Here is a 25,443-nt window from a genome sequence, read left to right as displayed (position 1 = left end):
CATGTCCAACTCTTAGCAACCCCATGGACTGCAGCCTACCAGGCTCCTCCGCCCATGGGATTTTCCAGGCAAGAGTACTGGAGTGGGGTGCCATTGCCTTCTCCAGAATATACCCAGCAGTGTATTGTAAATATATTCTCCTATAAATTCTCCAATGTGACTTGTAATATCCCATTATCTATCTAACTCATAGTAAATGTCAGTGTATGTTATTCATTTCCTAGATTTTAGGTGCTGTTAACTTTTTTTTTTTTACTTTACAATATTGTATTGGTTTTGCCATACATTGACATGAATCTGCCACAGGTGTACGTGTGTTCCCCATCCTGAACCCCCCTCCCATTACCCTCCCCATACCATCCCTCTGGGTCATCCCAGTGCACCAGCCCCGAGCATCCTGTATCATGCATCGAACCTGGTGCTATTAACTTTTGAAGGGAAGTATCCTCATCTTAGTAAAATGGGTGAGGAAGTTTGATGATGTTTGTTCCAAGTTCTTAATGTCTTTTACCTGTTTTTCCACAATCTCGCCAGTATTATGCTTAAATTTTATTTTATTTTTACCAGTATAACAAGCTGGACTCACTTTTAAATTGTCAGTAACATTAGAGTGTAACTGTGATTATTGTCCCAGACTGGAACATTGTCTCATCAGAATAATTATATAGTTCTTAATCTCCTACCTTGTGAATGAAACTGTTAATCTTTATTTTTTGTGTGACTTGTTTTCCTCACCTCTTTGGACTTTCTGCTTCCCTCTGTTAGCAGTGAGCCCAAAGAGATAATTGAAAAGTCCAAAACTCCAAGCCGAAGAAACTCGCGAACTGAAGAGCCGGCTGTGTCTTCTGAAAGTGTGGAAAACGGACATCGAAAGAGATCCTCTCGGCCTGCTTCAGCCTCCAGCTCTACTAAAGGTTAGCAGTGGGCTGTGGGTGCTGTTTCTGGGTCACATAGAAGAACAGGGTTCTTAGCACAGCTTAGTGGCCTTAGCCCTTCATCTTCGCTTGTATTCCTTACATTTTCAAGTTGCTTTGACTTCTGCTGCTTAGTGGGTCCTTCCTTTGTTTGTTAGTTCATTTAACTGTGTGTTTGCAGTGTATGTATCAGAGCAGCAAGCACGTAACAGGGCAGATTGCTCCATGATCGTCGCTTCAGACAGGTCCTCACTATGGCTCCTTTGTCTTTCCTCTGTTTCCATGGTCAGCTTGTTTTCCTTCTCTCTACTCTTTAAACCTCTGGCTCCTACTTTATGTCCTCTCTTTCAGCAGAGACTTTCACCTCTTCACAGAGAACTCTCACTACCAGGACATAAATCTACCAGTGTCCTCCTTTGCTCGTGCTATAATAGAGTAACTGTCTCTCCTTCAGTCCAAAGGCCAGTGCCTTCTTGATCCCATCTTCTCTGAGCCTCTCAGGAACCTGACACAGTCAGTTTTCTCTTCTCTGTTGATTGCTGTCTCTCCTTTAAATGAACTCTGCTCTTGGCTTCTCTGACCCAGAGCTCTCAATAGTCTTCTGACTATTCCTTCTCAGATTCTGTACCCGTGCAGTAGATGTTGGCCTACTCAAACTTTAATCCTGAGTCACCTTTTCTCTTCAACTTATATTTTCTCCCCAGGTGATCTCATTCATGCCTCCCTTCTTTAGTTACAACCTTTCACAGATGACTCATACATTTGTTTTCTAGTACTGACCTTTAGAGATCTTAGACAGTTGCACATACATTCTTAACAGGACCGCAAACTCAACATGTCTGAAAACAGATGTGATTTTTCACCCCTGATGCCAGGTCCTTTGCTGTTGGTCCCCTGCTCCCATCTGTCTGTCCATTCGGCATGTCCTGCTTGACACCTGTGTTCTTCACCCTCACATATATCTCAGAAAGCCACTGATTTTCTCTCAGATGACTCAAGTTCATCCATTTTTCCCCATCTTCACTGCTACCCTAGCTTTAAACCTCTTAATGGCTTACCATTATAATTGAGATTAAAGTCTAAAAACACCAGCATGAACCCCAGGTCCTGTCTGGTCTGGCCCCTGTCAACCTCTCCCAGCTCATTTGACTTCCCTTAGCATCTTGGACATGCCATCCTCTCATCAGAGCCTGGGTATATGTGATGCCTATTGTGAGGAGTAGTCTCTCTTTCTTCGTTTTTTTTCCTCATTAACTTCTCACTCTTCCTTCTCACTCTGTCTTAACTCAGTTGTCCTTGCTATGTGGAACCATAGCACCATGTTCTTCTCCTTCTTAACACCACAGTTGTAACTTATGTCAATTTATGTGGTAAGTAGTTAATATACATATTCAATTAGGGCAGGGAATGTCTGGTTTTGCTCACCACGGTATGCTTGGTGCTTACTGTGGTGCCTAAATGCAAGAAGTATCCAATCAGTAATTATTATGTTAATAACCATCTATCAACTATATGTTAAGTACTTACTGCATGCCAGGCTCTGGGGATGTAACAGTGAAAAAACATAGTCTTTGTCATGTCGATTGTAAGCTATCAAGAAAGATTTGGCTTTGGTGCTCTTAATAGCAATGTTATGTAGTTTGTAGAGGTTGGGTTGGCCAAAAAGTTTGTTTTCCATAAGATAGCTCTAGTAGTGCTTAGTTGTTTTTAACTTCATTTAAAACAGTTTTTTGTGTTGTACTGTGACAGCTATCATTATCAGTGTGCATTTTTAAAAACTTATCAAAATTGGTGATTTTTTTGTATGGCCATTTTAGTATTGAAGATGGAAGAAAATAGGGAACATTTTCTACATACTATGCTTTTATTATTTCAAGAGAGGTAAAAGGACAACTGAAGTGCAAAAAAAAGATTTGTCCAGTGTACGGAGAAGCTACTGTGACTGATCAAACGTGTAAAAAGTGGTTTGCAAAGTTTCGTGCTGGAGTTTTCTCACTGGACGATGCTCTATGGCTTGGTAGACCCGTTGAAATTGATAGTGATCTAATTGAGACATTAATTGAGAATAGTCAGTGTTATACCACGCAGGAGATAGCTGACATACTCAAAATATCCAGATAAAGCCTTGAAAATCATTTGCACCAGCTTGTTTATGTTAAGCACTTTGATGTTTGGATCCCACATAAGCAAAAAAACCTTCTTAACCGTATTTCTGCATATGATTTTCTATTTAAATGTAATGAATGTGTTCCATTTTTAAAACAAATTGTGATGGGCAGTGAAAAGTAGAAACTGTACAATAATGTGGAACAGGAGAGATCATAGGGCAAGTGACGTGAACCACCAACAACCACATCAAAGGCAGGTCTTCATCCAAAGTAAGTGATGTTGTACATGGTGGGATTGGAGGAGAGTCCTCTATTAGGAGCTCTTTTCAAAAAACCAAACAATTAATTCCAACAAGTACTACTCCTGGTTAGACCAGCTGAAAGCAGCACTTGACGAAAAGTCTCTGGAATTAGTCAACAGATCACCAGGCAAAAACTGTTACAGCTTGGCTGGGAAATTCTGACTCATCCACTGTATTCACCAGACATCGCACCTTCAGATTTCTATTATTTCAGTCTTTACAAAATTCTCTTAATGGAGAAAATTTCCTTTCCCTGGAAGACTGTAGAAGGTACCTGGGAGAGTTCTTTGCTCAAAAGAACCACATCAAAAGTTTTGGGAAGATGGGATTATGAAGTTGCCTGAAAAAAGGCGGAAGATAGTAGAACGAAACAGTGAATATGTTGGTGAAAATGAAAAATATGTTTTTTATTTTTACTTAAAAATCAAAGGAACTTTTGATTGGGATGCTTTGTTCTTCTGTCAAGTCAGTGTAGGCTTTCTGGAGAAAAAGATGTTTAAGCTGAGACTGAGAACGAAGAAACATCATCCAAGTAAAAGGTAAAGCATGTGCAAACGCCTAGAGCTGAGGGAGGGTATCATCTTCTCAGAAAGTGTACTGAGCTTAAGTAGCTTGAGTTGGACAAGAGCTGGGATCTTGGCCAAGTGCCTGATAGCAGCAGGGCTGCTACGAAACAGTCACACACCATTAGGATACCAGCCTGAAGACCAGGGCAGATTGCGATGCCCCAACACCAGACACTGACTGAGAGCTCAGCTGTTTCTGGGTCAGAAATCAAATGCCTCACAAGAGTTCCTCGAGGAGGTCACAAATCTGCAGATCAAGTACAGGCAAAGCAGAGATGTAGACATCACCTTACCTCAGCCTGCCAGATAGCGGAGAGGTTGGGAGGGGCCTTCTTTCCTCTCCAGACATACCATGTATACCACAGTCAGGGTCCTGTGGGTATCCCCACTTTGGATGCAGAAGTGGAACCAACAACTTCCTTCTCCCTCCTTGGGAATCATCTCCTAGGCAACAACTTGTTCGGAAGGAAGCATAATGTGGAAGATTCCTGGAGTTCTGTGAGGAAATCTGCTTCCCCTCAATTCTGTATTTTCCCAAAGGATCATGGTTTTCCAGGCTGTAGAATATCTTTAAAGCAAGAAGATAAGTGTTGACCTTTAGAGATGTCATACAACCAGATTTTTGGAAATCTGGCCTGAGCCCAGAGCCTCAGGATACTAAAGATGTCATTTACAGTGCACCAGAAAGAGCTAATCTGGTAGCTGGGAGGGACAGTTAAGAGATGCCCAAATTAGAGCCACTCTGTAGATAACTGCTAGCCAAGAAAAGATGTAAAGCTGGAGCCTGTTTTAGAAGTGGATTGGGGTGTACAGGCCTGTACACTTAAACTGAACATTGTCCCAAGGTGATGGTAGTCATGTTGGAATGCCTGTCCCATCCATGCTTTGAGGCTTAGCAACTGGCTTAGAAGAGGTCATAATGACTCACAGGCTTTGCGATATTACATGGAGCAATGCTGCATAAGTATCTCCCTAGAGGATGGCAGGGTTCTGGCCAGACCCCAGGAATCACAGTCTTGTCTAGATCTCCACATCAGCTTTAAGCCCTCAGGCTATCTATCTTTAACTCTTCTAGGGTAAGTTACTTTTTAAATCAAAAATGAAAGCTATAGCTCTTGATTTTTAAGTGTTAGAGCTCTTGGATCCAAATTAAAGAATTAATATGCATATTATTTGGCCTTCTGTGTTGTATCCAAAAATGAACCAGTGTCATAAAATATCAAGCTGGCTTCTAAGCTACATGTCCCAAACTTGTAGGCATATATAGTGCTAGATACCTGAAACATCTTCCTGCAGCATCAGTTCTTCTTCAGTTTTTGAAAGGAAGAGAGGGTTTTGCCTTTTTGTGCTCTTAAGATTTTGGTTATATATGCCCAAACAAAATCAGAAACAGTCTGTGTTTTTTCATGAGAATCTTAAAAGCTGAGAAATATTATGAGCAGTTTCTAATGAGAAGTATTGGTACTTTCTGTATTATTGGAAAACCAGTAACCTTAATCATGCTTCTGCTTTGAGAAAAGAGTTTGCTTACCTCATGCTAACCAAGGCCCACCGGACTACCAGATTGGAGCCGGTGGGATGGATGATTTCTGCGCAAGTCCAGCAAGGCCCACATGGTCGATGGGTCACTCTCTGCAATCTGTTGTTTGATTTTAGTTGGTTGGGTTCCCCCCACCACCACCAACCCCCAGCACCCTGCCACTTTTGTTTGTCAGGCCACACCTCATGCCATGTGGAATCTCAGTTACCTGACCAGGGATTGAACCCCTACACCCTGTGCCAGAAGTGCAGATTGTTAACCACCTGACCTCCGGAGTCCCTGTCCTGCCACTTTTAATTACAGACAATGAAAATTGGCTCCCACCAATCAGTGAACTTTTAAAAATTGCACTTGATCAGATGTGTTACGGATATGCAGATGAGTAGTTCTTCCTGACATGATGAATTCCCCATTCACACAGAAATGATTTTTCTAGTTTCCCTTGTCATTCCATATTTAGTCTTACGTCTATAGTAGTTTTGTGTTATATTTTCAACTGGTAAAAAAGATCAGCAGTTAAAAAGATGAAGTTTGGTGTACAAGTTTGAAACCAGGGGAAATATCCTAATAAGAGGGAAGTTCAGAGCAAGCTGTAATCAGCAGTAGCTGTGGGTGTCCCTGGTGTGCCCTTAGATGCCTCTGACAGCAAAGTGGGGTGATAATTTTGTCCTGTCCACAGCTAGTGACTTGAAAAGCAGCAATCTAAAAAGCACAGAGTATACAGATACACTGGAATCAGTGGCTCAGGTGGTCACAAAGAGTTGGATAAGACTGAGTGAACTGATACAGATACACTTTAAATGTAGGTGGTGTTATTATAGAATAAGCATAATTAGCTACATCATATGGAAGGAAAGAGCTTCCCTGGTGCCTTAGCTGGTAAAGAATCCACCTGCCATGTGGAAGACTGAGGAAAACCCTGAACAGTAACTGCCAGAAACTGTACTCTTGTTGTCATTTAGAAACAAGCCATACAAATTTTGAAAGGAAATTTCCAGAATTTTTTTACAATTAAGTGGAAATCTTGGCTAGAAGAAGAATAGTAAAAAGCGTAATGAAGTGAGCAAGGTCAAGGTTAATTTATAAAACTCCGTAGAAGGTAAAGCTCACATACTAGAAGATTTAATAGAAACTTGAACTATATAGATTTGGCCAGATTTGCTTAAGGTCAAAAAATGAGGCAGTCATTTAAAAATTACTTTTAAAATGCTTTAAAAAGGCTCTTTCAAATTACAAATTTAAATGTATCCCAAGGACATACATAGACACCACCTGAAAGACTGTTACTGACCCTCGCTTTTACCATAGAGTCAATTGTAAAATATGAACATCAGCGAAGTAACTATACTATTAGTCTTTGGACTATTTGTGTATCTGTGAAGACATTAATTTATACAATCCTTAAAGGTTGGGAGTTCCCTGGTGGCTTAGTGGTTAGGATTCTGGGCTTTCACTGCCATGGCCTGAGTTCAATCCCTGGTCAAAGAACTAAGATACTGGCAAGCAGCGCAGTGCAGCCAAAAATAGAAAGATATTTGATGGTTAAAAAAAAAAAAAAAAAAAAACCTGAGAGTTTTTCAATAATGTATGTGATTTTTTCCCCAATATGGTATTTATAATAGGGGCTTGGGGTAGGATTATGCATAATCAGATAAGCTAGGTAGCCATAAGGAGCAGGCCTTACATATTAAATACATCCTGAATATACCTCTGCCTACTACATTACTTCCCCAGAATTCCTTACCTTAAAAACTTAGCTTCCAGACTTTCTTATTGTGTTCAACAGAATGGTAAACATGGTAATATTTTAGAGGGAGTATAAAATTGAACCATAAAAATAACTTTTCAGGTTTATAGAAACATCAAAGGTAACTTTGCTCTGTGACCAGATTGGTTGGATTTATCCAGAGAAGGTGATAGAGACTTCAAGACCAGGTTTTCTCTTTCATGGGAGTATAAACGTACACCCTACACCACCACTGCCACCTCTCACCCTAGTATCTAAAAGACTTTTATTTTTTTTGCAGTTTCTAGCATAAATAACTTGTTTATTCATGGCCCCACTCATTGATTCATCCTCAGAAGCAGAGGCGGCCTGCCAGATCCCTGGGTGCTTTGGAGCACTGACAGATGGGAACAAGCAAGGAGGGAATGAAGGGGGGAGCCTAAGGTTGTTTATTCCCCGACTGCTAACCATGCTTCCCAGCCACATGTGTTGCTTAGACACACCACTTGATCATTCATATCATAACAAAGGAGAAGCTCCCAAAGTTGACCTAAGTAACAGATATTTTTCTAAGGATGAACACTTAGTCAAGACAAAACCCTGTATGTTTTCACTGCAAATGACAAATCTACAATGAAAGTGAAGGTTGAGAGGTGGTGGATGTAAAGAGTTGATTGATCATGGGGAGTTGTGTGCTATGTGGGACTAGGTTTATTTATATGGAATTTACACCATTATCAACATCATATCAGATTTACTGTCCTCTGATTAGCAAAAGACTAATGAGTAAATCAGAGAAACTAATTCTACCACCTGGCATGAGCATCACCATCTCCCCGCAAGAAGCAAGGTGTATTGAAACTTCTACCAACAGAAGCCTGAAATCACCACACAGGCCACCTTTTAGAAAATCATCTAGGTTTCACTTCTTAGCAATTACTTAGCTAAAATTTTACCTAGTGAAATTTTTTCTTTTTGTATGTACGTTTTAAGTCTGGGTTCTCAAAATATGATATAATACAAAAAAGAAAATAAAAATTGCTTAGAATACTGAACCTAATAATGTGCAGCATCAGAAAATTCAGCCTAGTTTCTAGAAAGGGGTAAGTTGAATTCATCCAACACATTTATGTTAAATAGAAGGCACTTTTTTGGTCTTTATGGGAAGTAAAAATATTTTAAATCAAAAATATCTATTATGGAGCAGCATGAAGAATGAGGGTGAATTTTTAATATTAATATGAGATTTTAAAGAAATGTTTACAGTTGGAGAGCTTTAGGCTATTCACTATTACTTTGCTGTAGAAGACTTACGTTGAAAAGTTTTTGAGAAAGATGGTTTAAATATGGGAGAAGATTAAGTTGGTTGGTTGAAGACGTAATACTAAAGGAATTAAAACACACTCCTTCCCTCCCCTTTATGTCACTGTTACCCTGTCACTGATATAAACCTCTCAGTTCCCACCTCTTCCATGAAGCCTTCAGGCTCACCTGGGCTCAGAGCAAGCTGTGGCATGCTCTGAATTGCTATTAGGCCATAGTAGACACTTCCTGACCAAGGTCATGGTCATGTTATTTAGAGACTTTGACTATGGCATGGCTAAGAGTTCTTCAGTGCAAAAAAAAAAAAAATGGCTTAGCTCCAGAAGGGATCCAGAGGCTGTTTTATTTTGCACTCTGGCACAATATATTCACTTGCCTGTAGCATCACTCGTTGATTTCTGACTAAAAGCATTGTCAGTCTATCCATCATTTTGTTGAGTGATGGAAACAGGTGATGGAGATGGTGGGGTTAATTGCCCCACTAAAGAGGCTGTCCCCACCTTGGCACCTTTTCCATGTATGTTTGCTTCACCTCCTACTACCTGTATAACATTTCCCCAGTTGCCAGCCAGGCCCTAGTCTTATCAGGCCAAGAAGCCTGAGACCCTCTTCACACTAAGTGGGCCTTTTGAGTCCCTTAGACTGACTCAGAGTCCAGTAGGCCTCCACTCAGGTCAGCCCTGGTTCTTGTGGACTGCCTGAAAGGCACTGCGGTAAAAAGTTGCCTCAGCTGAACATGTCTGTTCTTTCTCCCCCACAGACGTAACCAGTGCGGTGCAATCCAAGCGAAGAAAATCCAAGTAAACAAGCTGGACGACGACTTGATATTTGTAAATGTGTGTGAATTTTACAAAAAGCAATTTTGAGCTGTGACTTTTTAAAAATCCATTTCTGTACAGTTAGTTATTTTAATAACGTGGTCCTTTTCCTAGTCCCTGCAGCCTGTTTCGTAAAGTGCAATGGGGAAAGCAGAGTTGTTGAACCATTTTGGTGTTGCAAGAGGAAGTTCAAGGTTTTCTAAAATGTTGCCATGTATTGAGAGGAGCTAATGCGATTATGTTATTAGTTTTCACATTTCCTAAGCAGCCTAGAGTACAGGGTGAGCATTTTTAGATCTCTAATGATGTATTGTGCTGTGGAAGTACTGTGTGTGAATAGCAGTAGTAGGGCAACAGGAAATCTTCTCATTCTGGAAATGTTGTAAATAATTTTATTATATAGTGTTTTGGATGTATTTGTTGTAGAAATGGACCAGTGAATAAAGAGAATCTAAGGGTTTGTACAATGTGAAATACTGAATGTGTTAAATAAATGTCTTTTGTCCTAGAACATAAACGTATGTTATTGGTAAGGGATTATTGGGTAAGCAGGCTCTTTCTTTGGACCATAAGTGAATAGGAACAGCCTTCTTTGTGAATTAGAATTCCATCTTGTCCTCGTTGCACTTGAGATGCCTGTCTGGGAAGTTGTGGGAAATGAACATACTTGTGCACTCAGCTCATGGCTTGGCTTTGGAAAATTAGCTCTTTTTAGCACTGTACCAGGCACTTTGACATTGGTCAGATTTCCTCTGGTTGAAAACAACAGAATCAACTTAGGATCAAAGTCACCCAGGATCATCTAGAAACAGGAAGCAATCAGCAAATCAGATGGCACTTTTCTCTACCTCTTTCATCTGCTTCTCCATGCTCATGATTGCTCCAAAACAAGCATGTATACACCTCCTCCATTCAAGACAGCAGCCCAGACCGACCAGCAAGATTTTTTGTAACAGCATCAAGAATCTAGCCCAGTTTAGGTCAGGTTTCTAACTTCAGTCCATATCTGAGGTTAGATGGAGCAGCTCCCAAATAAAAGTGGTCATTTTGCATTATGTAGTTCAGAGATACCCACTGTGTTCCACTCTTTGGCTGCTCTGTTTTTAATTTACATCACCATGGCTTGGGGTGACTTATGGACATGCCTAGGTTTCTTCCTTTCCTGGTTCTGTCCTTACATTAAAAATCGTGGTCTCTACACCAGCTGCTTCTGCCCCTCTCCTACCCCCAACGTTCAGGGGACATCAGTGCTTGAGGTCTTGTCTTTATCTTCTTCTGGGCCCCAGCCTTCTGCTGTGTCTCCTATAGCTAGACATGTACTCCATCCCTTCCCCTGCAGTGGCTCCATAACCCAGTGCCTGAGACCAAAAGAGTGAATTGCTGAGTCTCATGTTCTTATTCTCATTTTTTGAAATGTGTCTTGCATTATAAAAGTAGTTTTCTCTAAAAGTAGTTATTTCTAAGTCACCCCACATTGTCTGGCTCTGTCACCGGCAAGCTCATCTATCCTTTTCCTCCCCTGTGTGACACACACAACCAGAACCAAACCCAGCCTTATAATAACACACCATGTCAGTACTGTGTTTGAGATTGCAAAGTACTTCAACTTTAGCTCTACTCAGGAAGAAAGCATAATGTGCTTTAAATAGATTTTTATTTGTTTTTCTTTATAGTAACTTTTTCTCCCATAGAGGAATAACATTACAGTCTAACAATCAGAATCCTGTTACACACATCCACAGGCATGCCACGTGACCAGGCTGAGGGGGTTGTGTCCTCGAGTCTGCAACATGTCACAACATGGTCAACCAGAGTCTCCTCTTTTCAGCCGGTCTCAACACAAAACACCCAAGAGGGATGCATTCATCTTACTGGTTCCACCTGGAACCAGGGGGCAGGGCAAGAGGAAAGGTACACGGGGCCATGTTATGTCTGCCTTCAGTCCCCTCACAGAAAGCCACATGGATCTGAGGAGTCATCCAGGAGCTCTGGTGGGGTCCTCATTGTACCTGACATCATGTGTCAGAGCAGACTACCAGGGTTCCAGACAGGGGTCAGGGAGCAAGCATACTCCAAAACAGCAGCACACTGCATTCATACACACACGGTACCCTGGTGGGGCCAGACTGGCAAGAGCTGGAAACGACACCCAGCTTGAAGACAGCTGTATTGGGGAATTACTGGAAGTTGTCCTTTAATGTAACTGGGACACACTCTAGAAATGGGTCCCTCTCACATAACTGAGTTTTGGCAAAGCGCTGGTAGTGCTGACATGAAGTAATACAGTCTGGAACAGACTTCTCCAGGGTCTCTGAAAACATCATAAGGACAGACTCTCTAACCTCCTCCTGTCTGAGGTTGCATAGGACTTTGTGAGTTCTGGTTCCCTCATGTATTCAAGTTCTGTGGTTTAAAAAAAAAATCCTGAAGCATGCTCAAGGTGAAAGGCACGTACACAGTCAGTACAGTATGACGAGGTCTGATGCTTCAGGAGTCAGACTAACAGGAAGACCAACTAGTGTTGGTTCTTAGAGATCTATACACAATTAAAATATTGCCACACTCAAATGCTACAGAAATCTATAGGAAAGTAAAAAAATATGAGCCTTGCAACCAGCTAGGTGATGATATTGGAGGGTTCTAAAACTACAGGAGCCTTACAGAATTATGGGTAAGGTAGGGGACTTCCAAAACTGGAGCCAAATGCTCTAACTCACTTTTCCCCCACAGAAGGGTTGTGAACAGCACTGCCCAGAACTGAGCCTAAGCTCCAGCTGGCAGCGAAAGAGTAGGCAAGAAGTGCTGGAGGGAGTTTCAGCTCTTGGAAGTGCTGAAGACCCTAAGCTGGCTGTGATGTAACCAAGGAGTAGCTGGAAGAATCAGAGACTAGGTTGTAACCTTGGGGAGAGGGGCAAGGCTGTCAACTACTGGAGCCCTGGTGGACCAGTGTGGGGACTTTGAACTGCTTTTATATTGTAAATGTGGCTTATTCCCTTTCGTATGAGACCCCAACAGGGCTTCCTCTGTCCCCTTCCCAACTTCTGTAGGGCTACCCCCTCCCTTATCCATACAACCCCCATGAGGCCTAGGGTTAGCAGAGTTTTCTCTAAACTTCAGCTTGGCCACGAGGCCTAGAAACCTAGAACTGGAGTGAGGGGGAAGACCTGTGTTCATATGTAACAAGAAATATTAAAAGTTTCAAGGAAGAAAGAGCACACACTAGAAAAGGACAGTTAGAAAAAGGAAAGGAGAAGCAACTCGGGGCATCCCAAGAGGCTGTTGCTGGTGTCTGAGCCCAAAATTCAATCCTGCCGTGAGAAGGAGAAAGCTGACTGACCTATCCCCTGTGTCTCATCCAGGTATCCAGGTCCCCTCTCCCATGTACTTACGGGAGGAGAAGGGAAGAGAAAACCCTAGGGTACCTATTTCTCCCCAGCAGCCTAGAAAGGGAGAGAGCCCTGGGAAAGAAAATGAAGAGAGCCTTCCTTAAAGGCCCTGAACCTGGGCAGGGACTATGGGGATTGGGACAGTGGGGCTCCTGGCCTCCTACCCGGGACTGTTTATTAGCCATCCTGGCAGAGTGTGAAATACCAGGCCAGAGGCAAGATAAAGGCTGCACTGCCATTCTTGGGATGGCTTCACCCCACAGCTTGTCCTACCCAGCATCACCATTCTGCATTCTTATTCTGGGGTGTGTCCTTCCCCTGCCTAGAATCCCTCCAGCCTGCATCTCTCCTAAGCTAGTTCTAGCACCTTGGGCATATGAACAGATATCTAGGATGGCAGGGCTTTGCCCAGCCTTTACTGCTAAGTTGACGTTGCAAGTAAGGGCAGCAAGGTACGAACTAAGCCCTTCAGACACAGGGATCTGCAGAGGGTTTGATTTCAGGAAGAGATTTGGGAGGTGAATTATAGAAAAGGGATGAGGGAGTAGACTCCAGGCTCCAGCTTGAGAGCAAGGCTTGGCCTCTGTGAGCAAGCACAGTGTGAGCCCCTATTGTGCCCTGCTCCCTACAGCATCTCAACCCGCCTGACCTGACTACCCTTCCAATAGGTTTCCTCTTTTCCTCGATTCCCTCCACTTTCTCCCACTAACTCACATCTCACAGTCCTTTCCCACATACCTTACCTTTCCATGCCTGAGCAACTTCAGGGAGCCCAGCCTCCAGAGGAGAGGGAAGGGGGAGACTAAAGGCAGAACCCTCTAGTCTCACTGGGAGAATCACTGAGTAATAAGGGAGTAGGAGTGAATGCAGGTCCAGACATTAGATAGAGTGAGGCTTGTAAAGTGGGAGCTGAAGGTAGGAAATGAGCCAGATGAGACTGGAAGAAGACAGTCTCAGAAACAGGAGTGGGTCGGAAATAGAGGACTGGAGGAATGGGGATGGAGAGTGTCAGAGCAAAGATCCAGAAGGGACACCAGGGAAGGAAAGACTGTCAGTGGAGGAGATGGAGGATTAGATACCAGACGGGGCCAGAAGGTGAGAGCGGGGCTGGGGTGGGGGGGGGGGGAGGGGGGGGCGGGGTTGCAGAGCGGGGTGAGGGGTGTGTTCAGAGGCAGATTAGAGGATCGGAGAAAGGGAAGTAGGGGTGGGAGAGAGGGGCGATCAGCCCACTTCACACAATTAAGAAGGGAGGCTGTGGTATCCAGCCCGAGGTGGGCTGCAGGCGCCCCCCCGATCAGCACACTGGCTGCGGCGGAGGGGCTGGATGGGGTCGGGAGTCAGCGAGGGGTTTGCAGCACGGCCGGGGGAAGCTCAGTAGTTGAACTGGCGCTGGCAGGGCTGGTAGACAAAGCTGCCCTGGTGCTTGGGCCGGCGCGGACGGCTCTCGCGGGCGCGGTTCTGCCTCTGCACCACCTTAGCGCTCAGCGCGTGGCGCTCGGCCCGCTGCCGGGCCCGCTGCAGCCGCCGCGCCTGGCCCGCCTTCTCCAGCAGCGCAGCCCGCGCCGGCAGAGGGGCGGCGTGGTGCAGGGCCCGGGGTTCGCGGCGAGCAGGCGCCAGCTCCCTGCGGGGAGAGACAGTCAGTCAGGGCTGGACAGATCGAGGGGAGTGCTGGCACCTCCCATTTGTCCCCGCACCCTCCTCAAGGTTTAGTCTCTGCTCAGAGGGGGGCGCCCAATGCCTTTCTCGTGGGTACCAGCCCTTCCTCCAGGCCACCCCGAGATGCCTCCTCGGTCCTAGACTCTAAAACGGGTAAATGTGGCCCCGTGAAGGCTCAGCTTCAACTTCCGATTCGACCCTGGCATTCTGTACCCTACCCCCACACTTACTTAGCTCTGCGGCCTCGCCCTTCCAACCTCAACAGACCCTAAGCGTCTGCTCCAGTCTTTCTCAAGCTCCACCCCAGCCACGAAGACACGCCTCTCCCAATCTCAAAGGCTCCTTTGCCTTCGGGCCGAGCTACATCCTGGCCCATCGGCCCCGCCCTTTGCCTCGAACACCCGCCTCTAAAGGGTCCTCCCGGGCAGTGCCAGGGGGTTCCTGGGCTCCAAGACACTCCTCTCTAGGCCTCCAGGCTCTGCTCGCGGCCCGCTCACCCGTCGCTAGAGTCTCCGTCAGGCAGGGCAGCTTCATCGTCTTCTGGATGCGGGGAGGGAGGGCCAGGCTCCAGCACTATGGTGCTGCCGGTCACGTAAACGGACATGCTGGGGTGCTCGATGAGGAGGTCCTCCAGGGGGCTGCTCTGGAGGCGGGCAGGCCCGAGTCCAGGCCCCTCTGCAGTAAAACAGGCCGGAGGGGTAACAAACCAGCTTTCATCCATCAAGGAGGGTGCGGGTGGAGGGCGGCCTGCTGGGGCAGCGGCAGCCCCGGGGCTGGGTGGAGCTGTGAAACTGTCTATGGGTTACGGAAGGAGGGGGCGCAGTGGGGAGACACAGACACACCAGACACACACACACACACACACACCGGACACAGTGGAGACCCAGACACAGACACACACACACACACACACCCCGGACACAATGGAGACACAGACACACCACACACACACACACACACACACATACCAGACACAATGGGACAGGGAGAGAAAGGGCATCGTTAGTCAGACCCGTAGCCCCTCCAGCCACACCCATGGGGCACCCACAAATCTCAACCTGCTGCCCTAGGGCGCTTGAGGTGTGGACTGCAACACCTCTGCCAGGAGAGAGCCCCAGCTTGCATGGGACGGCGCTGTTACCCCTACCTCCAATGCTACTGCTTCAGCCCCAATTTGCCTTGGGAACTCCCCAGTCCCCTAGCAGCTCCCTGCTCATGGCTGAACTATGTGCCCTAATGAAAACTTCACAGGCTCAGGAGTCAGTCCTGGCCCCAGACTCACCGGGCAGGTCAATGATGAGCCAGCCATCCACTTCATCTTCCTCAGAGACGAAGGCTTGGGGGCAGTCGGGGTCCTCGGCAGCAGGTGGTGGGGGACTGAAGAAGAGGCTGGTGAGGCGCTGAAGCATGGTGGGGGAGCAAAGAGGCCTGGGGGAGGGGGATGGTCTATGGCAGTGCAGAAACCTGTGAGGTAGAGAGGAGTCAGAGGTACCAGGGACTGCTCTCCCCTCAACTCCTGGCTGGGGATACCTTCCCCAGCACCCAAAACATTGATAAGAGTACAATGGAAATGTGTGGGAAAGCTTTGCCCTGTGCGTGTATGTGTGTGTGTAAACACATTTGTGTGTGTGTGTTGTTTGTTCACTTTCTGCTAAGTCAGCCTGCCTTCAGGCTTTTCTGTTTTTTGTATGACCTTAGAAGTTATTTTGGAGAAGGCAATGGCACCCACTCCAGTACTCTTGCCTGGAAAATCCCATGGATGGAGGAGCCTGGTAGGCTGCAGTTCATGGGGTCCCTAACAGTCGGATATGACTGAGCGACTTCACCTTCACTTTTCCCTTTCATGCCTTGGAGAAGGAAATGGCAACCCACTCCAGCGTTCTTGCCTGGAGAATCCCAGGGACAGGGGAGCCTGGTGGGCTGCCGTCTATGGGGTCGCACAGAGTAGGAGACAACTGAAGTGACTTAGCAGCAGCAGCAGCAGAAGTTATTTTAACGTATCTGTGCTTTAGTTTTCTCATCTGTCAAATGACAAGAATAATAGTATCCTCCTCTCAGGCCTTAAAGGAATTAAATGAGCTAATAATAGTATCCTCTTCTGGGCTCTCATGAGAATTAAATGAACTAAACACAAAGTGCTCAGAACAGTACCTGGATACAGACTAAGCATTCAATAAACTAATCAACTGGTTTATTATTAATAATTGTTAATATGCAAGCTCTAGGACTGATATATAAGACTCTATCAGGGAAGGTCCTCAAAGGACTGTACGTCCAACCTGGACCTTGAAGGGTAAAAACACTTCTGCAGGCAAGGAAGAAATCACCCAATATTGTGATTATTTATCATCATCATCATCATATAGCTAATATTCATGTGCCAAGTACTGTGTTAAGCCTTTAACCTATTACCTCATGTAATCGTCATAATAACTCTAGGAAATGGATATAATTATTAGCCCTCTTTTACAGGTGAAGAAATTGAGGCTCAGAGGCATAAGATGATTTGCCTAAAATCTTACAGCTAGTAAGACACAGAGAAAGGATTCTAATCCATGCAGATTCCAGATCACTATACTCCATTGCCTTTGCTGGGTATCTGTCTGGGTTAGGCATTTTTAATTTAGTGACCTGGGACCATGGTCCATGTGTATTTTTCTGAACTGAAGGACCTTGGTTTTCATCATGATTCCCTAAACAGCAGTCCTTGACCCCAGAGATTAAGAATCACTACTTGAGGGGACTTCTCTGGTGGTCCAGTGGCTAAGACTCTGCCCTCCCAACTCAGGGGCCCAGGTTCCATCCCTGGTCAGGGAACTAGATCCCACATGCTGCAACTAAAGATCCCACATGCTGCAACAAAGACTGAAGATCCCGAGCGCTGCGACTAAGACCTGGTACAGCCAAAAACAATTTAAAAAGAAAAACAAAAAAAGAACCACTACTTGAGCCTGTGTGGCTTGAAAAGGGCTCACTAGCAGAAATCCCACAGAACAGCTACCATCTCACCATGTGATTACATAAACCTCAATTGTGTCTGTCAGATGAAGGTCCTATTTCCACAGGCCCTCTACCCTCATCCCCACTATTTCCAAGCTCCTGCTCAAGGATCGCATCCCTGGTTAGGGAGGGAGATCAGGTTGCCTGGTCCCAGTGAAACAGCAGGTCAGTGGGAGGTGATGATGGAGGGAGAGAGCTATCAGACCCCAAGACCCCTTAAGGATGAAGACTGAGGGTTGGACCAGGACTCAAGCCCTCAATCAGTCCTTGCCTGGCTGAAGATGAGAAAGGAAACTCTCTGCTCCAGGAATGGAAACAGCCTACTTCAGGACTAGACCTGGTTTAGGGGCTGCTGGCCAGGCCCCCTGGATGTCCCTAAAGCTTGACTCTCCTGAAGACAGCCAACAGTTTTGCTACTCAGCTACTTGTCACCTTCCTCTAAGGATGTTTCCACACTTTCTATAAAGCTCCCTGGGGATACAGTCACAATTCCATTCCCTGGAGGCATTCTACTCTTATTGCAAACCCACCTGGGGTATTTCTATGGTTGTTGCACATCTTCCAATCCCTGGGTATATTTTTCACACTTGCCACAGAATCACCTAAGCTCTACACCCTGAGAGTATGTATACATTTACAGACCCCACAGTGGGCTCCAGAAGGAAGTGGTGCCTGGGTGTTGGCCTCCCTGGTGGTAGATTTTCAGGGATTATGAAAGGTTGGGTCACCCTCAATCAGTGCCCGCCCAGCACAAGCCACATATCCCAGCCCATTTGTAGCCACAGGGAGTTAGTGACTCAGTTACCAAAAATTCAGAGAGTTTGACCCCTCCTGAAGGAAGGGAAAGACTGGGGCCTTGATGAGGCACACCCTGTTTCCAAGGACCTACTGCTTCATCGAGAAAATGGAAAGAAAGTGAACAGGTGTTTCAGAAACCATGGGGAGACGGGGGGAGTCAGACAGGAGTCAGATTTTGATCAAGTCACTGCCCCTCTCAGGGGGCCCTCTGTCCCGCTATAAAAGGGTCTGAGGTTCCTGGCACGGAGATTCATCCTGCATTTACCAGAGCATCCACTGTGTACCAGAGTCTGCTCCAGGCCTCTTCAAATTACAAACCGATTGAGGTAAGGAAGGCTTAGGGCTGGGAAAGCTCCCTGCCCGAGGTCACACAGCAAGTCAGTGACAGAGCCAGAAGTGACAGCCTCACCAGCCAGCCAGTGCCCGCCTCCTCTCATGACCACAGAGGGAGGCTCCCAGAATTTTTCTTTCCCAGCCCTGCCAACTTCCTGGTTCTCACATTCCCAGTTCTGCTCCTGGGAGAACCATTCCCTTTAATAACTGCAACAGCTGTGCCCGGAATAACACTTGATCCCCAAGCCACCTCTACCCCAGCCCATCTGTGAGCAGAGTCTAGGCTGAGATAGGACTCTTGGTCCAATCCATAGGCCCATCTATTTGGAAAGTCAGAGGCTCTCCTGCTCAGTGTCTGATGCTTCTCTGTGAGCAGAGAGGGGAGCACACGCTTTGTAATCATCAGCACTAGTCCAGGTCAATCATTTCTAGCTGGCAGCTCTGAGGGTGCAAGATGAAAGTGATAGTTGCTCAGTTGTGTCCAACTCTTTGTGATCCCATGGACTGTAGCCTGCCAGGCTCCTCTGTCCATGGAATTCTCCAGACAAGAATACTGGAGTGGGTTGTCATTTCCTTCTCCAATGGATCTTCCCGACCCCAGGGATCGAACTCTGGTCTCCTGCATTGCAGATAGATTCCTTACCATCTGAGCCACCAGGGTGGGAGGTGAAGGACAGCCAAACAGAGGGAACTCTCATCTCCACCCCATCCCAACACTGGCCCGGGAGACACTCTGATGCAGCCATTGACTCACCTTTCTGTGGCCAAAACAGCTGGGAGGCAGTGATTTTACTGGGTTCCAGAACTCTGAGGTACAGAATGAGGATGGGGGCCTCAAAAGGGGACCCAGTCTCCAGAGACCTCCTGGAAAAAGATCCAGGAGTGAGGAAACCTGGGAGCATTATCAAATTTGGATGGGGCTTAGCCCAAGTGGTTGGATGGCATCACCGACTCATAAGTTTGAGTTGGCGATGGACAGGGAGGTCTGGCGTGCTGCAGTCCATGGGGTTGCAGAGTCCCACACGACTGAGCGACTGAACTGAACTAACCCTAAGTAGAGTCTTAGGTGCAAGGAGGATGTGTAACTTGTTATTTGTAATAAGCTTCTACTAGGTATGTGCCAGTGGCTAATGCAGCCGCCACTCACGAGGGAGGCATGACTCTAACTAGCTGCACGACCTCGAGTAAGCCACCTCCCCTCTCAGGGCCTCGGTTTCTCCTTCCATGAAATGGGCTCTAAGACCCCTCGTTCGGGGGCTGGGAATGACGTCAGCTAAGGCGCTGCACACAGGTCAGGGATTAGGAGAATGTTATTATGTTAGTCCCAGGGGCGCAGAGCCTGGAGCCAGAGGAGATTGCACCACCACTTGGCGCTGCCCCAGCGATCTAGAGTTCAAGCTTCAGGGGCTCCTGAACTTCTGACAACCCCCTCCACCTATCTAGACCCAGTAGCGCCTTCGGACCCTCTCTCAAGTCTCTTCGAACCTCTCTCAGGTGTCAAGGACAAAGTAGATCAGAGGTTTGACCTCAGCTCCTGGGTTAGCTCAGGAAACAAGAGGGCCCTCTGGTCCCGCTGCCTTCAGCGTCCCTCACTCTTGGGCCCAGTTCCGACCCAGCGCCCAACGGGTCACCGGAGGACAAGCGACCCGAGTCGGGAGGGGGTGGGGGGGGCGGTGCCGGCCTTGGTGACGTCTCAAAGTCATATGCAAATAGAGAGACGTCACGGTCTACCAGGCGGGGGCAGCCAATCCGGAGCCCAGAATGCAGCCCCAGCAGCCGCCCGCTGAGACTGACAAAGACCCGGGAACTGGGGGCGCGGGGCGTGTCCCGAGGCTCCAGGAGCCCCCCAGGCCAAAGCCGGTGGGAACTCACCTGGGGACTGGGGGCAGTGCGGCGGGCCCAGGTGGCGCTGAGGTAGTTGTGAGGCGGAGCGTCCCGGGATCGGCGGCGGATCACAGGCCCGGCAGCATCGCGGGGGCTGGGTTGGGAGCGAGTCCGGCGCTCAGAGTGACTGCGCTCGCGCGCCGGGCTTTGAGTCTACAGCCGCGGCTGCTGGACTCACCGCACAAATTGGAACGTTCAAACAGCTGATTGTGACGTCACAAAGGGGCCCGCCCGCCTCGCGTCACCGCCCGGCCAAGCGGCGGCCAATCCCAGGCTGCGGATCCCCCCTCCCCGCCTCCTCCGCGGCTAGCCGGCTAGTGGCTCCCTCGCGGGGATCCCAGACTCCCAGGCTAGGGAAGAAGAGGCCTGGAGAAACAACTGCTGGAAGCTTGGACCGCCCTGCCTCTGGGCGACCCACGGACCTCTCTAAGAGGGGGGTTCCCACTCGTTCCTACGAGACCCCCATCTTTCTGCACACCCTCCGCATCTGTCAGCTCCCTCACCTCTCCCGCCGCCTCTCTTGTCCTTTCACCTGCATCTTACACTCAAGTCCCTCAGTCTGTACAGTTTTCTCAACTCCACACTACGTTCGTGCACCCCAGCCTCCCCACCACCCGTCTCCCGGCTCTGCCTTTTCTGTCTCCCTTTCTTAGCCGTACACGCTCGCTGCTTTCCCACTCCTTTTTTTTCCTCTGCTGGGCAAGCCTAACAGGTGGGAGACAACCCTCTTCCCTGGTTCCAGGGGATCGCAGGAAGTATAGACGAGTTAGTTAGGCTGACAGGAAAATTTTGCCAGTAGAACTTGGAGAGGAATTGCTTTGGGCTAAATAAACATTGACCTAGAGAGTACTCTGCACTGGAACGTTTACACATCTTGTGCGTGTGTGTGCTCAATCGTGTCCGACTCTTTTGTGACCCCCATGGGCTGTGGCCTGCCAGGCTCCTCTGTCCATGGGATTTCCCAGGCAAGAATACTGGAGTGGGTTGCCATTTCCTTCTCCAGGGGATCTTCCGGATGGAACTTGACTCTCCTGCACTGGCAGGCAGATTCTTTACCCCTGGCTACCTGGGAAGCCCTTACACACCTAATTTAATCCATATTGCTACTGGGGCTGGACAGAAAAATGAGAGACAGGGATTGATTGATTATTAGAGTGGGACCCAACTGGGTGACTAACCACCACCACCACCACACAGGGAAACAGATCTCATGGTTAGTATATAGATTCATACTCAGTAATGCATTCAACAGCAACTATTGCTGCTGCTAGACCATTAGCTGACATTTCTGAGCACTTACTGAGTGCCAGGCATTGTGCCATACTGCTGTATATGTGTTTTTATTCTTCACAACAACCGAAATGGTGTGTGTTATCCCCATTTTCAAGTTGAGGAATCAGGGTCACACAGTTATAGTAAATGGCAAAGCCAGGATTTGAACACATAGTTCCTGGCTCCAACACTCTCCGCTCTCTACAAGCACCAGATAATCAAAGCCCGAGGGTGCTTCAGCCTCCCCCAGGAAACCTGGGCTTCATCCTTTCCCCAAACTTGCTGTGTGACCTCAAGCAAGTCATGTCATCTCTCTGGGCCTCAATTTTCATATCTATCGAAACATCCAAGTTACCTTTTAGAGATTCTTTCAAAGTCATCACCGTCAGGATTCTTCCAGTCCCATATTCTAGGCCCCCATCATTCCCAGTGGCCTGAGAAGAGGCTGGAAAGACCACAAGTACACATCCTCAGCATCTCCAGAGGTTGTGCGTCCTCTCTCAGTAGAGCAGGGCTGGTGGGGATGAATCTGAGCACTGCCCATCTGTCTCACTGGGAGGGGGGGTTGGGGGGGAAGAGAACTAGGCCAGAGCTTCTGCTCTGCTGATAAAATCCTGTCCCGGCCTAATCTGAAACCCCAGAGGGACTCCTCAATCCTAGCAACTAGGAGAAGGAACCGGGAAACAATACCCAGCAGCTTGGGGGAGAGGGGTAGCAGTGAGGGAGCAGTGTTTTGGCCCTTGGAGTGGTATCCCCAAACCATCCTCATTCTTTGCAACCTTGAGCCTCTGCCCATCACATCTGCTTCCTGCTAACCTCATAGCCTCTCTTCACCTCTTGCTGACTTAAACTGGATAATCCCTAATACACCTCTCTTGTCACATCATTTGACTGTGCTAAAACCTCCTGTGGCTCCCACAGTACCACGCCCCTTAATATGGCATTCTTCCCTTCCATGATCCAGCCCCAGTGCTCTCACTTCATTTCTCTTCCTCACTTACATCCACCTTGTGCTATGCTCAGACTCCTATTGTCTCTTCATTCTCCCACACCCATACTTTTGCTCAAGCTTTCTCCTGGAATTCCCTGTTCAGGCTTTTCTGAATTCAGAGTTTTTCTGTCTTCAAGGTTCTACTCACTCCTTCTTCCTCTAGGTCACATTTCCTGTCCCCACCCAGGTGTCCAGAACTACCTTGATGGACGGTACAATCATGTATTTGTTCAATAAACAGTAAGTGATGATGACTAATTGTGTATATGTGTTTTCCCAAGTAGACTGTGGGCCTCCCAAGGGCAGGATCTTTGTCTATATACTTCACTCAGCCTGTGCTGGGCCTGGCATAGAGTAGATGCAACCAAAGGTTCAACAGTTAAAGGTTGGAGAACGGGGGATAGATTAGGAATTTGGAATTAAAATATACACGCTACTATATATAAGACAACCAACAAGGACCTACTGTATAGTACAGGGAACTATACTCAACATCTTGTAAAAACTTATAATAGGAGAGAATGTAAAAAAAGAATATAGATGTGTATGTATAACTGAATAACTGCTGTATACTTGAAACTAACACAACATTGTAAAAAATATATTTCAATTAAAAAATTTAAAGGCTCAGCTCAAGAGAAATGATTGGTATGAGAAGACTCCTATACCTGGACCCTTAACCCTGGTATGGGAAGCATTCTATTGGGCATAGGATTATGGTCCCCCAAGCCCAGGGAAAGGGTTTCTTGTCATACACTCTGGTCCCCTAAATGGCCTGGATTCTGTTCCCCATCTTATAAACCCTGTGTACAGGCAGATAGGCCAGATCTCAGCCTTACATTTCTCATGAGTCAAAGGTATCATGAAAGTGGAGTGGCTGAGCCTAGCAGAATCCCCTCCTGAAACCCCTGGGACCTATCCCTCTCTACTGCAGAGATTTACTGTTAGGGTTGGAGAAGACCTCAGAGCTCAGCTCATCCCCAAATTTTCATTTTATAGGTGGAGAAACTAAGGCACCCTGAGACACAGAGATTAAGTTACTTGTTTAGAATTATAAAGCAACAGAGTCATCTACTGACCTTGGTTGGCACTGGAGTGGGCTTAGTATTCTGGGACCCTGGCCTGGCCTGGGCATCATGCTGAAGGTAATCCTGGAATCTCATTTCCAATCAGACATAAGGTGCCACTCCTGTACACACACATACACACGGGCATCTATGTGTATACATGAAGACATCCATGTACAAACATACACGTGCACATGAGCTCACCTTTGCAGAGTTAACAGATGCTCATGCCCTTCTAATCTTTGCCCAGATGTGAGCACCTGCTGAATATTTCTTTTTTGGCTGCAGGGCACATGGGATCTTAGTTTCCCAACCAGAGATCAAACTCGTGTCCCCTGCATTGGAAGCACAGAGTCTTAACCCCTGGACCACCAGGGAAGTCCCAAAACTAGCCCAGTTTTTCAGGCTCCAGGGTTGGAGGTCAAGAGGCCTCTCTTCTATCTGGGCCTTGCGCTTCCCTTTAGTGAACTCTGGGGGCTCCCTAATGGCGTGGGTTTCCTCCACTTCAAAGGTCAGAGATGTGTCAGCCTGGGTGTATCCCTCATGGGATCTTGCATGTACTCAAGATTATGAGCCCCCTGGAGAACTAACTCACCACTGCCCTCTCTTCTCTTCCCCTCTGAAATAGAGAGCAAGAGCCTGGTGGGCAGTTTGGAATCTGATGAAACCAGCAGGTCCTGATCACTCTAGACACACAACCCCCCACCCCGAACTAGCCCTAGATTTACAGAGTTAAACAAACCATATTAATGACGACACTCTTAGGACCTCTATGTGCCAGGTATTATGTGTGTGCTAAGTTGCTTCAGTTGTGTCTATTTGTGACCCTATGGACTGTAACCTTCCAGCTTCCTCTGTCCATGGGATTCTCCAGGCAAGCATATTGGAGTGGGTTGCCATGCCCTCGTCCAGGGGATCTGCCCGACCCCCAGATGGAATCCATGTCCCTTATGTCCCCTGCATTGGCAAGCGGGTTCTTTACCACTAGCACCACCAGGGAAGCCCATTCTACATCCTTACCTGTGTTGATAACTCCTTTAATCTCCACAACCTAATATAGATAAAATTTATTCTTCTCATTTTACTGGTGAAAAAACTGAGACAGGGAAAGAAATTTAATTGGTAAAGCCAGCTAAGGCAAACATAATCCCCATATTCCCCCAAAAGACTGACCTATACCTTAACCAAGGGGCACTTCCTTAGAACCTATACTCAAAAAACTTTGTTGTTCAACCAAGAGATGTTTGAATTGGGGGTAACTGTGGTGTGTGTGTGTGTGTGTGTGTGTGTGTGTGTGTATACACCATGAAAAAAACCTTGGCCCGATTGTCGGTAAATCCAGATTTCAATCCTGGTTCTATCCTAGGTTCATTGTCCAAGTCACTTTCTTTGTCTGGGCCTCAGTTTTCTCATCTGCAAAATGGCTGGCTCCGTATTCTGTGTGCTTATATGTTCGATAATAAATAACGTACAACTATAAAGACTGTGTGTGAAAAAATGTACAGTATTTTTTAAAAAATCATTTTCCTGAGCAGCAGACCCTCCTATGTTGGCCTTGAAGGAGCAAACTGCCGTGTTGTGAAGATGGCCACATGGCAAGGACGCAAGAGGGACTTCTGGAAGCTGAGAGTGGTCCCTGCTCAAAATACTAAAAAAACAGAAATCTTAGTAGTATGGCAGCAAGAAAATGAATTCTGCCTATAACATGAGGGAGCCTAGGGCCAAACTTTCCCTATTTGGGTCTCCAGATGAGAACATG

General features: G+C 46.8%; 2 protein-coding genes across 10 annotated transcripts in view; one reads left to right on the top strand and one right to left on the bottom strand.

The window, feature by feature from the left end:
• NCOA6 (nuclear receptor coactivator 6) overlaps positions 1 to 9,814 on the top strand; it is a 92,191-nt gene extending 82,377 nt beyond the window's left edge. For all 7 annotated transcript variants that reach the window (XM_069548385.1, XM_069548381.1, XM_069548379.1 and 4 more), the window contains 2 exons: positions 766 to 914; positions 9,240 to 9,814. In XM_069548385.1, the coding sequence (XP_069404486.1) occupies positions 766 to 914; positions 9,240 to 9,283 (193 nt within the window). In that variant the 3' untranslated portion in view covers positions 9,284 to 9,814. The remainder of the gene's footprint in view (positions 1 to 765; positions 915 to 9,239) is intronic.
• Positions 9,815 to 10,934: 1,120 nt separating this feature from the next.
• Positions 10,935 to 20,530, bottom strand: TP53INP2 (tumor protein p53 inducible nuclear protein 2). 3 transcript variants are annotated; one of them, XM_069548389.1, is made up of 4 exons: positions 20,343 to 20,530; positions 15,622 to 15,803; positions 14,837 to 15,014; positions 10,935 to 14,304 (listed from the first exon to the last, which is right to left on the bottom strand). In XM_069548389.1, exons 2-4 carry the CDS (start codon positions 15,746 to 15,748, stop codon positions 14,055 to 14,057), a joined length of 555 nt encoding a protein of 184 aa, XP_069404490.1. In that variant the 5' UTR covers positions 15,749 to 15,803; positions 20,343 to 20,530; the 3' UTR covers positions 10,935 to 14,054. The 3 variants fall into 3 exon arrangements, with proteins under 3 accessions (XP_069404490.1, XP_069404488.1, XP_069404489.1); XM_069548387.1 differs by having other exon boundaries at positions 14,837 to 15,134; positions 20,343 to 20,511; XM_069548388.1 differs by lacking the exon at positions 20,343 to 20,530 and adding an exon at positions 19,225 to 19,311 and having other exon boundaries at positions 14,837 to 15,134.
• Positions 20,531 to 25,443: the final 4,913 nt, after the last annotated feature.

Source organism: Ovis canadensis, chromosome 13, assembly GCF_042477335.2.
Source record: "Ovis canadensis isolate MfBH-ARS-UI-01 breed Bighorn chromosome 13, ARS-UI_OviCan_v2, whole genome shotgun sequence".
Classification (NCBI taxonomy): Eukaryota; Metazoa; Chordata; class Mammalia; order Artiodactyla; family Bovidae; genus Ovis; species Ovis canadensis.
Note: the sequence above shows the minus strand (reverse complement) of the source record. Positions and strands in the feature narration are given on the sequence as shown.

Coding starts and splice junctions, on each gene's coding strand:
- TP53INP2 (XM_069548387.1), bottom strand. CDS start 15,748: ATGCTTCAGCGCCTCACCAGCCTCTTCTTCAGTCCCCCACCACCTGCT. Junction 15,135..15,621: donor GCTCATCATTGACCTGCCCG/GTGAGTCTGGGG, acceptor CGTAACCCATAG/ACAGTTTCACAGCTCCACCC. Junction 14,305..14,836: donor GACGGAGACTCTAGCGACGG/GTGAGCGGGCCG, acceptor CTCTCCCCGCAG/GGAGCTGGCGCCTGCTCGCC.